The sequence below is a fragment of the Coffea arabica genome, chromosome 5e (genome assembly GCF_036785885.1).
Source record: "Coffea arabica cultivar ET-39 chromosome 5e, Coffea Arabica ET-39 HiFi, whole genome shotgun sequence".
Classification (NCBI taxonomy): Eukaryota; Viridiplantae; Streptophyta; class Magnoliopsida; order Gentianales; family Rubiaceae; genus Coffea; species Coffea arabica.
Genome location: NC_092318.1, coordinates 38,857,663 through 38,872,345, shown reverse-complemented (window position 1 = coordinate 38,872,345; position 14,683 = coordinate 38,857,663). Strand labels below are relative to the sequence as shown.

Here is a 14,683-nt window from a genome sequence, read left to right as displayed (position 1 = left end):
TTTTCTTGAACAGTGACGATACAACTCCAATTTTTCATATGAGGCATAATATCCCGCATTGGCAGTTGGTTAGCCATCCTATAAAAACACAAGCTGATGGATAAATAAACAGGAACAAAGAGATCCAAAAAACACAGTAATCTAGTAATTTAAAATCTGTATAACCATCTTACTTTAGTAGAATCCAAGCAGAAAATGGTTTAGGCTTGAGTTAGTCTAAAAATTTCATCAAGGACAACATTTCGAGTTTTGCAATCCACTTTTATTCCATCAAATGTTCCAGGAACAAGAAGAATTTTAACTTTAGCAGCGGTCTTAGCTCTGGACAGAGCAACATACAACTGGCCATGCGAAAAAACTGGTTCTCGGAGATAGATGCCGACGTAGTCAAGAGTTTGACCTTGTGATTTATTGATAGTCAAAGCAAAACAAAGGCGGACAGGAAACTGTGTTCTTATGAATGGAATCCCATTTTTGTCATTGTCAGGCGTTTGAAGAGGTATCCTTGGAATAAAAACTCTTTTCCCTCGATGATGGCCAAAAACAATTTCAGCAGAAATTGTGTGTTGGCCGAGTTCTCTACATATTAACCTTGTGCCATTGCATAGACCCTCAGCTGGATTTAAATTTCTGAGAAGCATCAATGGGCAGTTTTCCTTTAACAGCAATCTATGAGGAGGGAGACCTTTAGGATCTTGAGAATTGAGAAAATCCTCATAATCACCTTGGTGCCGCTGATCAACAGTCTTATCCGAGCTAATATAGGTTTGAAGGCTTCCAGGAAATCTCTTAATCATTATTTCATTGAGCTCATCAACTGAGCTATTTTTTGGAGCAAGGATGCACCTATTAATCAGGTTATAAGGATCTTGAGAATAGAGGTTCAAATCTGGGAAGACGCTTTCTATTAACCTGTGCAAAAGAAAGTGTATTGATGGTGGAAGTAGGAGGAATGACTACTAAAAAGGAACTAAATCTGATTATATGCAGCTAGCTAACCTGTTTAAAGACTCCTCTTTATCGTAGTAAGGAATAACTATATCTGATGATAAAGTTATTTCACCCTCATCATCAATTGGCTCTCGGCCTTCTCCTACTCTTAAAAGGAATTGTGAAAATCCTGGATCAAACATAACTCGCATATTTTCTGTAAGCCTGATTTTATGTAGTTTAGGCCACAGAGGAGAAATGGGGAAGGTTGACTCTATGAGAACTTCTTTAGTTGCTTGTTCAATGACAGGTAGGGTCTGCCGAAAATCCCCTCCAAAAACTATCACCTTCCCTCCGAAAGGTAAATCTGAGTCTATTAAATCTCTCAGTAATTCGTCAAAAGCTTCAATTGTGTGTCGTTTAGCCATTGAAGCCTCATCCCACAAAATAAGCTTTGATTCAGAAATGAGTTTTGCAGCCGAACTTTGTTTACTGAGCTGACAACTTTTAGTCTTCGAGAAATCAAGTGGTATCTTGAATCTCGAGTGAGCCGTCCTTCCGCCAGGAAGGATTGATGCCGCAATTCCAGATGTTGCTACTGCAATAGCAACATGGTTTTGTGATCGCAAGGTCGCGAGAAGCGACCGATATAGGAATGTTTTACCGGTGCCACCAGGGCCATCAACGAAAAATGCCTGACCTTCTAAGAAAAAACATGCTGCGAGGATTAGATCGTAGGCATGCTTTTGTTCAGAATTTAGCATCTGAGGCAACAACTGATCCTCAGGTGCTACTGTTAAGCTCCTTTCACTCTCAATTTCCTTTGTTAACCGTTCAGCGTAACCGCATGAAAAATCATCAGAGACAAAGTGAAAATCTGTAATGCTCTTGCCCATCTGTTCAAGCGAGCTGTTAATATCTTCTAAAACCTTTCGTCTAATTTCAGGAGAAGAAAACCCGTGGAATGGCTGCTGGTGATGATAGTCAGCAGAAAACTCAAGCTCAAATTTTTCCCAAAGTGATTTAGGACTTGTCGGAGAACAATACACAAGGAGAGTGGCAAATAGTAGCCTCAATGAGGACGGCATCTGAAATGCCACTGCTTCTTGAAGTGTCTCCTCTATATATGCATCGGACTGCAAAAGACCAAGAGCCAAAGCAGCTTCTCTAAACGAAGCTAACCTTTGTTCATTTACAGTCAAAAGGTCTTCAAAAGAGGTCGGTCCAGCAATGTGCGTTAGAAGCAACCTCAAATAATACCTCTCTCTTTCTTTTGGGCTAACAGTCACCATCCGACCGATCACCTTTTGACGCTTTCTTTCAGTCCATTCTTTATATTTAGCAGACCAAACAAAATATTCAGGAAAATCTCTGTACAAGCATTTCAGATGTTGTGCTCTGAGATTCGTTTTGTTCATGTGGAAAAATTGAGTTAACATTGTCTTAGAAAAGTCAATTTTACCCAGCAACTGTAGCAAATCAGACCCTTTGTCAAAGGAAACGAATTGCTGGTCTGGGAGGTGGACCTGAAGGGTGTAAATTGCTGGGTTCATTTCATTCAGCCTAAATTCATAAATGCGCCAAAAAGCTTCTGGAGGCGAAACCCATCTACCTTTCTGGAAGTTTTTTATTTCATCAATATCGTCCGCCGATCCACAGGAAATAATCTTAAAGCTCACCTGATCATGTCCTTTGAAAACATACTTATACAGGTACTTCACGAGCTTAAGAGTAGAACAAATGACGGGTATTTTACATACATGCAAGCTAAAAAATACCGAATTACACCCGTTCACTGCAAGTATACAGATCAACTAGTAGTTTAGGGTATATATCGGGTCGATCCCACAAGGAAGAGTGAACAATTACCGGTATTACTAAAGCTTCTCTATTATTTAGACTATCAATGAATGATAAGAAATCTAGCCTACTGCACTTATACAAGAAATTAACAAATAAAAGCTCCTTAGGTTGTGGTATCCCTAACTACTCATGCAAGTGTTATATTTGGATCATTGAATACTACATCTAGGCTAATTATGGTGTAATTTCCTTATGCATTTGAATCCTACTTTCGTAGTGAATCAATTATACTTATAACTAATCCATACCTATTCTCATGGTTATGAAATTAGCTACAAGTTTATTTCTTCAGTGAAATTACATGAAATGAATCACTAAAAACCACATAGGTGCACCTCTACTTTCGTGAGTGTACTCCCTATGTTTAGCACTTCTTGAACTAATGTTAAATCTCAATTTTCATTGCAGAAATAACACCTTAGATAATCAGAATTAATGGTACCAGATTAATCATGATTTCAAGAGCCAAAGTGCTAAATAACTTGATCAAATACTAGCAATCAAATAGCCAAATAATAAACACTAACAATCATAGGAAGTTCAACCAAACCCAAGGTATAAACTTTAAAAACACATATTAAATATAAAATCCAGAACTTGTATATTAGCTAAACTTGGAATCAAATACAAAAGATAAAGAGTTGGAAAGGAATGTAACCCATGTCACTTGAGCTCATCACCTTGCCTTCTTCATCTCCATTTTCATCCTAATCTAGATAATGTACAAGAGTGGATGAACTAACTAGCTAAACTATACTACACTAATCTAATACTAAGAGAATGGAAAAACTACATTTCTGCACTTCCAAGCTTCTCCCGTATGCTCTGCATGTCCTGGTTGCTCCCTATATAAACTGCTCCAAAAGCTCCTTTTCCATTGGTCCAAACTTGCTGCATTTGATTTCCAAATCTGAAATTGTTAAGATAGTCAATAGCCATTGTTTTTGACTTGAAAATATGCCAACTTTCTTGCCCTTTTGTCTTCTAAAGCATGTGCACCGAATTCTCTTGCAAATTGTAGCTGGAAAGTAGTCAGAACACAAGAGAATTGACTGAGCAAAATTGCAGAATTGCGGCCGGAAAACGCGCCTACACAAAACGCGGTTACAAGTCACGTTTTGTGTACTCGCGTATTCACTTTGTCCTTACTTCAGCTGCGATTTTCTCTATCATAAAGGCTGAACTGGATTTTGATGTCTTCATACCAAATATAGATATATCTCTTAGCTTCAAAATGGTACCAAGATCACCTTGATCCGATCTGTGTAGCTCCAGATATAGTCAAAATACCAAAACGTGTCAGAGTTGTCAAAACCTGACTTTTCTTGATTCAAATTGCATTTTTCCTTTTTACACTTCATATTTTATTTTCACCACTTTAATCCATCTTCAATCATCCAAATATCTTCTCAATGCACTTCATTTGATGATTGAATCATTAAACCTACAAAATATGAAGTTTTTACCATAAAAATCCATAAAATGCAATGTTTAGCCATTTTAACATAAAATGTAGTTTTTTTACCAAAACCTTAGTTATTTTAGTTATTAAACTAAATAATCAAACCAAAATTAACTAATAAAACACACAAAAAATACGTAAAATAAACTCTTATCAAATACCCCCACACTTGAACCATTGCTTGTCCTCAAGCAATAAAAATACAAACCAACAATGATCCAAAATTTGAAAATAAACATATGTAGCATTTCAACTTCATTTCCTCAAAACAAAGTAAATAACCATTATGCAATTATTCAATTAAGTTCAAGTACTCATAATATCAAGTAAAGGAGAGCCAATTATACCGTAATTATAACAAGTTTAATTCAATTTCTCATTCTTACTTAATTTCATACGCAAGTAACTCATATGGTCAATAATATGCTTCCTAAACTCATGATCATTTCTTATTCTACTTAAACAGATATTTATTCATATAACGTAGCTAAATATTACTTAAGTTGTGAAAGTGTCTTTTGACGCGAGAATCGACATTTTTAGATGAAGATCACCGGTTACTCAACACTTCACATACTCAAGTTGCTTTGCATACTCTTAATTCAAGTACCGTTTTACGCGAAAGTCGACATTTGTAGATGAAGACTCCCGGTTACTAAGTACAAGAATCATTGGAGTAGAATAGATCTTTTTTTTTTTTTTCTTTTTTTTCATTTTTTTTTTCTTTTTACAGCAAAGATAATAATAAATTCCTCAAAAGAATAATCATGAGAAGAGTATTGCACTTATTGACCATATTTATCACTTAACTTATAAAATCCAATAAAGAGAAGAAATTTCATCAAATATGCAAAAAAAATATAGGTATAATTTTCTCCACTTTAAAAGATATACTTTCCTACAAATGCAAAAATTATAATCACATAATAGTCATTTCCAAGTTAAATGAGAAAAGAAGTTTCCAAATCACATATATTTATCTCAAATGTAGGAGGAATTTGAACTACTAATGGTATGGAACTTGGTACCCCTTGGATAAAATCGAAAAAATATGAAACTTTTTGGGGCAAGTTTGCAATTTTGGACAAGATTTTAGAAAAATTTTGAATTTTAACACAAGTCCAATATTTGCAACTAATAATTCAATCACATACAATGTATATAATCTCAATTCTCCCCCCACACTTAACATACACATTGTCCTCAATGTGTAAAAAGAAAAATCAAGATAAAGAAAGTAATACTCCCCTATTGTTGCGATTGAATATGAAGCTTCAAAATCCATTGTCCGTGTATCTCCAACGCTTCATGAGTTTCATTGGATAACCATTAGTGATGTAATCCTAAAAATGAAAAATAAGAAACAAAAGTGATAACAAAGGCTTAATAAAACAAAACGGCGATCCGTAATTTCAAACCTTTGTTTTGGTGATGTACCTATATACAATATACAATAAGCAACTCAAGGTACAGGAAAAGAAGAAAAAAGAGAATCAAGGAATCTGCATTTTTTTTTTCTCCGAAAACGCGACTCATCAAAACGCGCCACCAAGCCGCGTTTTATGAAGTCGCGTTTCTTCACATATCTTGCAGGATCGAAAACGCGACTGTGTTATAAAACGCGACTTTAAGTCGCGTATTTGAAGTCGCGTTTTCAATTTTTGATCAGGCTGGAAAACGCGACTTGGTAGAAAACGCGACTTCCTGTCGCGTTTTGAAGGCGCGTTTTCTTCAGTATAGGCGCAGAATCGAAAACGCGATTATGGAAAACGCGATTCTAAGGCGCGTTTTCAGCCCAAATGCGTTTTCTTCTGCGAAATTTTTGCAGAAAGCCAACTTTGAAAAATTACCATTTGTACCCCAATCACTCAAAATGCATCATAGATCATTTGTTTGCTAAAATTCTCAATGCATGCACATGTAAAATGATCAAAATATGCATTTTAACCCCTTCTAACAAATCAAAAACAACAATTACTCAAATTGAGGGGTTGAGTTCCTTGATCAAATTTCGCCTTTTTCACCTCATTTGGTCACTTTTGCTTCCATTTCCAATACCTACAAATGAAAAATAACAAAATAACTCAAACATATACTTTAAACATAAAATCACCCCAAAATAACATAAACTTAAACAAACATTGGGTTGCCTCCCAATAAGCGCTTCTTTATAGTCAATAGCTTGACTAGTTCACCTTATTTTTCAAGGAGGTTTAGTTAACGAATAATCCACCATTTTAGGCCGTGGTGGATCATTAAAAGGTGGCTTTATCGCAAAAGTCACATGATCTAATGATGTGAGAAATGGAATTGACTTACCTATCCCAAGTGTTTCATAAATATTACCTTGAATATGCACCACTTGAGAATTCACCAAAGAAAATGTCATAAGAGTATCTTGGACAGCAATACCTTTAAAACATATACTTTCACTGCACTCCTCAAGAGGGGTGAAAAATGAGTCATTAAAACTCACCTCTTGAGGCTCAAAGTTAGTTTCAAAGGTATTATCATGTGAAATGGATATTTGCTCATTGAAATATAATTGAGATTCATCATTTTCATCCAAATGCAATCCATTTTCACATACAACATTTCCACCATTCATGCTAGGATCATTTTGCAAATTATTAGAAGAAATAACTTCACACAATACACTCAATTGCTCATTTATTCTGCCAAAGTGAGAAGTTAATTCATCTATTCTTTTTTCAATCCTATCAAAACGGTCGGAAGTCACATTAGCTAATTTTTCTATAGCTAACTCCCAAGATGGTTTTGATTCATATTGGACACATTCAGGTTGGTAATTATAAAAATATGAAGAATCACTATAAGTACCATGATTATCCCAACCATAAGCATTAGCACTATATCGATCAAAACAAGGATTGTAATGCTCTAATTCATCATAATAATCCACATTTTGTGCTTGCATACATGTATTAGTAGCATGATAATCTCCACACAAGTCACAAATCACATGATAAGAATTAAAATCATTAACATTCCTCCCTTGCTCAATTTCATGCATAATTGTGTCCATCATAACATCAAATTTTGCCTTTAAGCACTTCAAACCATCTTCAAAAGACATACCTTCAGTAATTTCTTGGTTACCTCTGTTGAAGGAGTTTTGCACTTGGTAACCATCCATTGCCAATCTTTCATTTCTCAAGCTTTGTCCTCCCAATTCACCTACCCTCCTCATTATCTAAAATTACTTTTAAACAATCTCAAAAGTAAGATCAGTTAAGAAGGATAGATTCCAAGACACAAACTAAAAAAAAAAAAAAAAATAATAATAATAATAAAAATTGACTCAAAAAAATGACATAAAACACACAAGATACAACAAAAACAACAAAAATAAGAAAAATTGTCTAAATTAATAAAGTTGCTCTTCACACCGATATTGCCAAATCTTCCCCAGCAACGGCGCCAAAAACTTGACGGGTATTTTACATACATGCAACCTAAAAAATACCGAATTACACCCGTTCACTGCAAGTATACAGATCAACTAGTAGTTTAGGGTATATATCGGGTCGATCCCACAAGGAAGAGTGAACAATTACCGGTATTACTAAAGCTTCTCTATTATTTAGACTATCAATGAATGATAAGAAATCTAGCCTACTGCACTTATACAAGAAATTAACAAATAAAAGCTCCTTAGGTTGTGGTATCCCTAACTACTCATGCAAGTGTTATATTTGGATCATTGAATACTACATCTAGGCTAATTATGGTGTAATTTCCTTATGCATTTGAATCCTACTTTCGTAGTGAATCAATTATACTTATAACTAATCCATACCTATTCTCATGGTTATGAAATTAGCTACAAGTTTATTTCTTCAGTGAAATTACATGAAATGAATCACTAAAAACCACATAGGTGCACCTCTACTTTCGTGAGTGTACTCCCTATGTTTAGCACTTCTTGAACTAATGTTAAATCTCAATTTTCATTGCAGAAATAACACCTTAGATAATCAGAATTAATGGTACCAGATTAATCATGATTTCAAGAGCCAAAGTGCTAAATAACTTGATCAAATACTAGCAATCAAATAGCCAAATAATAAACACTAACAATCATAGGAAGTTCAACCAAACCCAAGGTATAAACTTTAAAAACACATATTAAATATAAAATCCAGAACTTGTATATTAGCTAAACTTGGAATCAAATACAAAAGATAAAGAGTTGGAAAGGAATGTAACCCATGTCACTTGAGCTCATCACCTTGCCTTCTTCATCTCCATTTTCATCCTAATCTAGATAATGTACAAGAGTGGATGAACTAACTAGCTAAACTATACTACACTAATCTAATACTAAGAGAATGGAAAAACTACATTTCTGCACTTCCAAGCTTCTCCCGTATGCTCTGCATGTCCTGGTTGCTCCCTATATAAACTGCTCCAAAAGCTCCTTTTCCATTGGTCCAAACTTGCTGCATTTGATTTCCAAATCTGAAATTGTTAAGATAGTCAATAGCCATTGTTTTTGACTTGAAAATATGCCAACTTTCTTGCCCTTTTGTCTTCTAAAGCATGTGCACCGAATTCTCTTGCAAATTGTAGCTGGAAAGTAGTCAGAACACAAGAGAATTGACTGAGCAAAATTGCAGAATTGCGGCCGGAAAACGCACCTACACAAAACGCGGTTACAAGTCACGTTTTGTGTACTCGCGTATTCACTTTGTCCTTACTTCAGCTGCGATTTTCTCTATCATAAAGGCTGAACTGGATTTTGATGTTTTCATACCAAATGTAGATATATCTCTTAGCTTCAAAATGGTACCAAGATCACCTTGATCCGATCTGTGTAGCTCCAGATATAGTCAAAATACCAAAACGTGTCAGAGTTGTCAAAACCTGACTTTTCTTGATTCAAATTGCATTTTTCCTTTTTACACTTCATATTTTATTTTCACCACTTTAATCCATCTTCAATCATCCAAATATCTTCTCAATGCACTTCATTTGATGATTGAATCATTAAACCTACAAAATATGAAGTTTTTACCATAAAAATCCATAAAATGCAATGTTTAGCCATTTTAACATAAAATGTAGTTTTTTTACCAAAACCTTAGTTATTTTAGTTATTAAACTAAATAATCAAACCAAAATTAACTAATAAAACACACAAAAAATACGTAAAATAAACTCTTATCAACAAATTTCCACGTTGATGTGGCAATCGAATAAAGCAAGCAGGTAAGGGTTGTAAGGCACAACCCACCTATTATCAAGAGTAAATCTACGAACTTTGACTTTCTTGCCATCATCTCTCCTCCTATAATATGGATAGGTATCCTCACCGTGAGTCGTTTGAGCACAAAAGCTCTTTGGATAGTGATTTTTGCAGGCTCCATCTCTCATACAAGGACAAGACTTATCCATTGCTCCGCAAGGGCCATGGATCATATGCTTCACAACAAGAGAATACAAGTGAGGATATTGATCTTTGTCGGGCAACTCAGCACAGACTATTTTGTCATACGACTCTGGATTAAGTAGCTTATGACCAGGTTTTAAGATCAATAATAAATGGGCATGAGGAAAGCCTCGTTTCTGGAATTCGATCACGTAAACACACGCTGCAACCTCGCCAAAGATCTGCTTATTTAGAATTTCTGCTTTAAGCATTTCAAATTTGGCTCTAAAAACTCTAGCGAGCAGGTCTGGCCGATCCTGAGGCTTTTCATGGTATTTCAGATTTTCCTGAATTTCCTTCCATGCTGGATTACACGTCATTGTAAGAAAAATGTCGGGTTTTCCATATTTCTGTACCAGGGCCATCGCATCAAGGTAACGGTGCCTCATATCCCTCGGACCACCTATAAAAGAAGCTGGAAGAATGACCTTACGACCAACTTTAGAAGCAGCGGTTTGGCCAACAGAAACACTGTCAAGAATTCCTTGCAGAATTTCAGAGCGTATCTTGTTTTGTCGATGCCTATGAAAGTCAAGCCTACATGTTTCGATCTTGACATAAGCATCGACTGAAAACTGCTGCAGCAACCTAAGAGTGTGTAACAGCATTGACTCATCATCGTCCCTTATTTGGAACCTATAACAGTAGTACTCCCTAGCAGATACAGTACCTTCCTCTGTTTTGCCTCGATCAATAGCTATAAAGAAGGGGAATACGATCTACATGATTAGGTGATGTAATACAATGGATAGGTTCAACAGTTTATAACAAGAGAGAAATGTACTTGCCTCTCTGTTCTAAATCAATTAACTCCGATGAGGAGTTAACTGAAGCTGGATCGATGTTAATATCATCTTCACATGCGTCCCCTCCTCTTTTTCTTTTACTAAGTCTTTTAATTCCGTGGTGCCAGCCACACTCACCACGAGGGAAAAGGAGAGGGTACTGTAAAGGGTCATAGCAGCCATAGTAATGTTGAATCCTATGGCTACCAACTGACCGAGAATAAACTTGAATATGAGCGCGGCTATCGGACGACTGATCGTCACTTTCAGTCCATATAGCCGCAACTTGTGAGGCAGAGGGAAGATTATATATTCGCTGGTCAAGTGAAGGATAACAGCTAAGGACAATGTTCAAATCATCAAGGTTTGGAACATCTCTAAGGCCTTTAAAGAACCGGGCATAAGGATTGTTAGAAAGAATGTACATAAGCAATTTTAAAGTGCTTTCGCGTAGTTTATCAGAGTTACCAAGTCTCTTTGCTAATTCCTCATCAGTGTCAAAAAAATATAATTGGATCCCAGATGGCCTTTCGCCTAAGTGAATAAGGCCATCAAGAAAGTGGTAAACTTGGCCTTGAACGCGAAAAGTATAGACGCCTTTCGTGTTCTTTGTTAGTTCAGAGTCATAGTTTGCGGCAAAAGATGTAAAGCCAAGGTTGTTGTTATAAGTGCGGACAATGTTCCTGAAGTGGGCACTCTCTTCATCATTGGCAATGAATAAACGTTTCAAATCATATGGCATTGGAGGAGCAACGATAGAGATCTCTCCTCCCGAGCAGCAAAAGGAAGGAGGTTCCAAATGGAACCTTTTTGCGTCACAATGCTCACAATCAGGAGCATGAGGCAGAACCAGAGCTGCTTGAGGAATATTGGCAAGGCGAGATATGCTTGAACGCGCAGCTGTTCGTTTTTGTGCTGCAGTTTCATTTCGTGCACGAACAACTTTATTAGCTCTGATTGGTCATCTAGACAAAGTTGAATATAAGGCAAGAAATAGCAAAGGCAAACCAGAAGCAAATCCCAACCTGAGTTGTGTTTGTTCACAGATTCAGGGGTCCTGCATTTTCTGGAGCGAGAACGGACAACAGATGGACCGGCAGAAGGAAGTACTTTTCTGTTTTTTATCTCCAACCAACCAGGTGTTGGACCAGACCTGGCCACCTCCTCTGTGGGAGCAGGAAAGATGTCTGCAAATTGCAGAACAGAATAAGCTAGCTAAAACAGGCCTAAGGACCTTAAAGGAGAATCAGTTAGCAAAGGAAGAAGGGTTCCAGAAAACCAGGCCATAAAGGTGATTATTTAGTATTTATAGGCTGGTCAAAGCGGTTAAGTAGATTCGCAAGCTAACGAATATGGTAAAGTAAGGCAGTACCTTTGGAAGCTAGTTCTAAAGTAGAATCTGAAATTTGAGTAGGCAAAGAATTACTTGCAGAAGCAAATTCTTTTTGAATTGATAGTTCAGGGTTCTTAAGAGATGAATCGAAAGGAAATGAACCTAGTATAAATTCAGAATGTGTATTGCTCACAGGTTGTTCATTTCCACTTGGAAGGGAGTTTACGCCCCTATGTTTTCCTCTAACTGGCTCATCACTGAGCTGGGCATCAAAGGCATGAACGGGGATTTTTTTTGCCTCTACACCAACAGATGATCTCTGATATTTCACTGGTGCAAGGCTATCACAGAACAGGGGTGCTACAGTTAAGAAGAAAGAGAGTGGTAACTGGAGAGATACAAGGGAAATAACGACAGCTAAGAAAGACAAATAATGCTAAATGGCGCTACAGAGTGGGAGTTAAATGGCTGAAGGGATTGCACGTTAAACAAAGCTGGTATACCTTCAGGAGCAAGTGTATTTTGTAGAGGCATTTCTTTTCCAAAGGAGGAGGAAGCATAACCAGTAAAGGAACCAGGTGGACAACGCGACATGAATTCTAATCCTTCCCTAATCGCAAAGGCATCATCAGCTGGAAACACAGCATTTGTGTTTCCCAACGGCTGAGAATGCACAAACGCAGGATCCTCACTATGACATGGCATATGTTGAGTAGCTGGGAACGACACACCAGTTTCGACATATCCTAACGGGACCCTGCGAACACGCGGGGGTAAAGCTTTTCCAGCTTTCTTTGAAGCTCGAGTTTGCCTTCGGGAACGCAGAAGTTCCGCTTTCTTCAGAGGTGGCATTTCTGCATATTTTTTGCGGCGCAAAGCATTCCTATCCATCTGACCGCTATAGACTCTAGCAGGTGAAAAGAAAGGCTAACGTACACCACTAATACACGGCCAGAGTACTAACTAAATAAGCATAAAGGAGGCCAAAGTTCTAACAAGATTGAAACACAAAGAAACGGCATAAGAGAGGCATGCACCAAACGTCGGTTTCCCCAAACAAAAATAGAGAAAGAAAAGCTCAAGCGCAGCCTTTACACAGCAGCATGGAACTGAGCAAACATTCAAAACAAAACAGAGTAAAGAAAAGCTAAAGTACAGCCCTTACACAACACCATAGAATTCAGCCAATATATTAAAAAAGAAACAGAGTGAAGAAAAGATAAAGCACAGAGCTTACACAACAGCATAGAACAGAACAGATAAGAAAACAGGAGTTAAAAGGCTGAGTAAAGGCGGCAACAGCTAAAAGCGAGGTAACAAAAGCATGTAGCAAAATGATTATTGGGTACGAGCAAGGTAAAAGCACATACAGAAGGGAGAATAAGTAATGGCACCTTAACGTTAGATAACAAGCCTTTATTACCCAACAGCAGAGCAACACAGAAAAGGACAACACCTGAATAAGCCAGTGAGAGCAAAAAGGGTAAGAAAATATAATATCAAAAAGTAAATGCAGCACAACAAGCATCAGAGAACAAAGTGGGTAAAAATATAAGAAATTCAAGGGGAAAAGGGGAAAATCACTAAATAGAAGGGGGGCAAGATAACTTGTACGTAGCAACAGCAGCAAAACAAAAGGGGAAAAAAATACAGCGACGCAAGAAATGACGACAGGAGGAAAAATGGAAAACTCAAAGAGTAAATACAGGACAACAAGCACCAGAGAGTATAGTGGGGAAAAATATAAGAAATGCTAGGGGAAAAGGGGGAAATCACAAAACAGAAGGGGGGCAAGATAACCTGCACGTAGTAACAGTAGCAGAACAAAAAGTAAAAAAAAAAAAAAAACTGATGCAAGAACTACTGACAGGAGGACAAATGGAAAACACATGGGGAAAAGGCTGTGGCAGAAAGGTAAATTTAAGCAGGGAGCTTGAGAAGCAAAACGAGCGCCAAAGCAAAGCAAAGAGGCAACGCAACAGTAACAGCTCAGGATGGCATAAATTGCAGGTGAGGAAAAACCAAAATAAGCACGACAGGAAACGGGAACACAATCAGGAGAAGTTAAATCCAAACAATAGTAGCGGAATTAAAGCTTACGCAAGGAGGCAGCAAGATAGCAATTGTTACAAAGGAAAGAAAAAGCAGAAAAAAAGAAACGAGGCAGCAGCTCAGAATGAGGAAGCAAGCAGCTGGAGGGCCAGAAAAGAACAATGAAAATGAGGCACAATTACCGCGGATCATGATGACGAAAGCTGGGAGAAGCGGAACCTGAAACATAGAAACCTCTGCATACATCGGAGAAACAAAGGGCTTTCAGTCTTGTCAATCAAAGGAGAGAGCAAAAAGTGTTTTTTCGGCAGCTCTCTAGAGCAGAGCTGAAGCTCCTTCACACCAAATTGCAGAGAGGAAGGAGCTCAGCAAGATAGAACGGTGCATCTGTCTTTTTTAAAAGAAGGGCAATATCGTCAAATCATACCAACCCACATTGAGCCCATCACCCAACAGTTGTCATCAATCAAACTATCAGCAACCGTCATAATAAGCTTACTCAGCTGGCAATACAGAGATACGTTCCTTCTCAAAAACCAAAGGTCCAAGTTTTCTTCTCTCAGGCAACAAGAAGAAGGATTGCACTTCTCCTCCCAGCAAAAGCACGCGACTCCCACGTGAGTGACGACCACCAGCCAGCGAATAAAATCCAGCCACGTCAGCACAACAACCACAACTCTTAGCAATTCCATTCGCTCTTTTACTATATAGGTTGAAGAAGTAGAGCAGCAACAACAGGATCTGCACGCCAGTCGTTCGACATATCTTGTGCAGAAGAAAAAGCCCCTCAATTATTCCGATACCTT

General features: G+C 37.5%; 1 protein-coding gene and 1 long non-coding RNA gene across 2 annotated transcripts; both read right to left on the bottom strand.

Moving 5' to 3' along the window:
• Nucleotides 1–200: 200 nt before the first annotated feature.
• LOC113687306 (uncharacterized) lies at nt 201–12,716 on the bottom strand. Its single transcript, XM_072049670.1, has 7 exons — nt 12,329–12,716; nt 11,865–12,185; nt 11,518–11,679; nt 10,496–11,407; nt 9,458–10,404; nt 1,000–2,609; nt 201–912 (listed from the first exon to the last, which is right to left on the bottom strand). The coding sequence occupies exons 1-7, from the start codon at nt 12,714–12,716 to the stop codon at nt 201–203; spliced, it is 5,052 nt and encodes a 1,683-aa protein (XP_071905771.1).
• A 176-nt stretch (nt 12,717–12,892) lies between these two features.
• On the bottom strand, nt 12,893–14,248 carry LOC140006276 (uncharacterized). Its single transcript, XR_011813915.1, has 2 exons — nt 14,060–14,248; nt 12,893–13,281 (listed from the first exon to the last, which is right to left on the bottom strand). It is a non-coding gene; the product is annotated as an uncharacterized lncRNA (long non-coding RNA).
• Between the last annotated feature and the right edge of the window lie 435 nt (nt 14,249–14,683).

Coding starts and splice junctions, on each gene's coding strand:
- LOC113687306 (XM_072049670.1), bottom strand. CDS start 12,716: ATGGATAGGAATGCTTTGCGCCGCAAAAAATATGCAGAAATGCCACCT. Junction 10,405..10,495: donor AATTGATTTAGAACAGAGAG/GCAAGTACATTT, acceptor CCTTCTTTATAG/CTATTGATCGAGGCAAAACA. Junction 913..999: donor AAAGAGGAGTCTTTAAACAG/GTTAGCTAGCTG, acceptor TCTTTTGCACAG/GTTAATAGAAAGCGTCTTCC.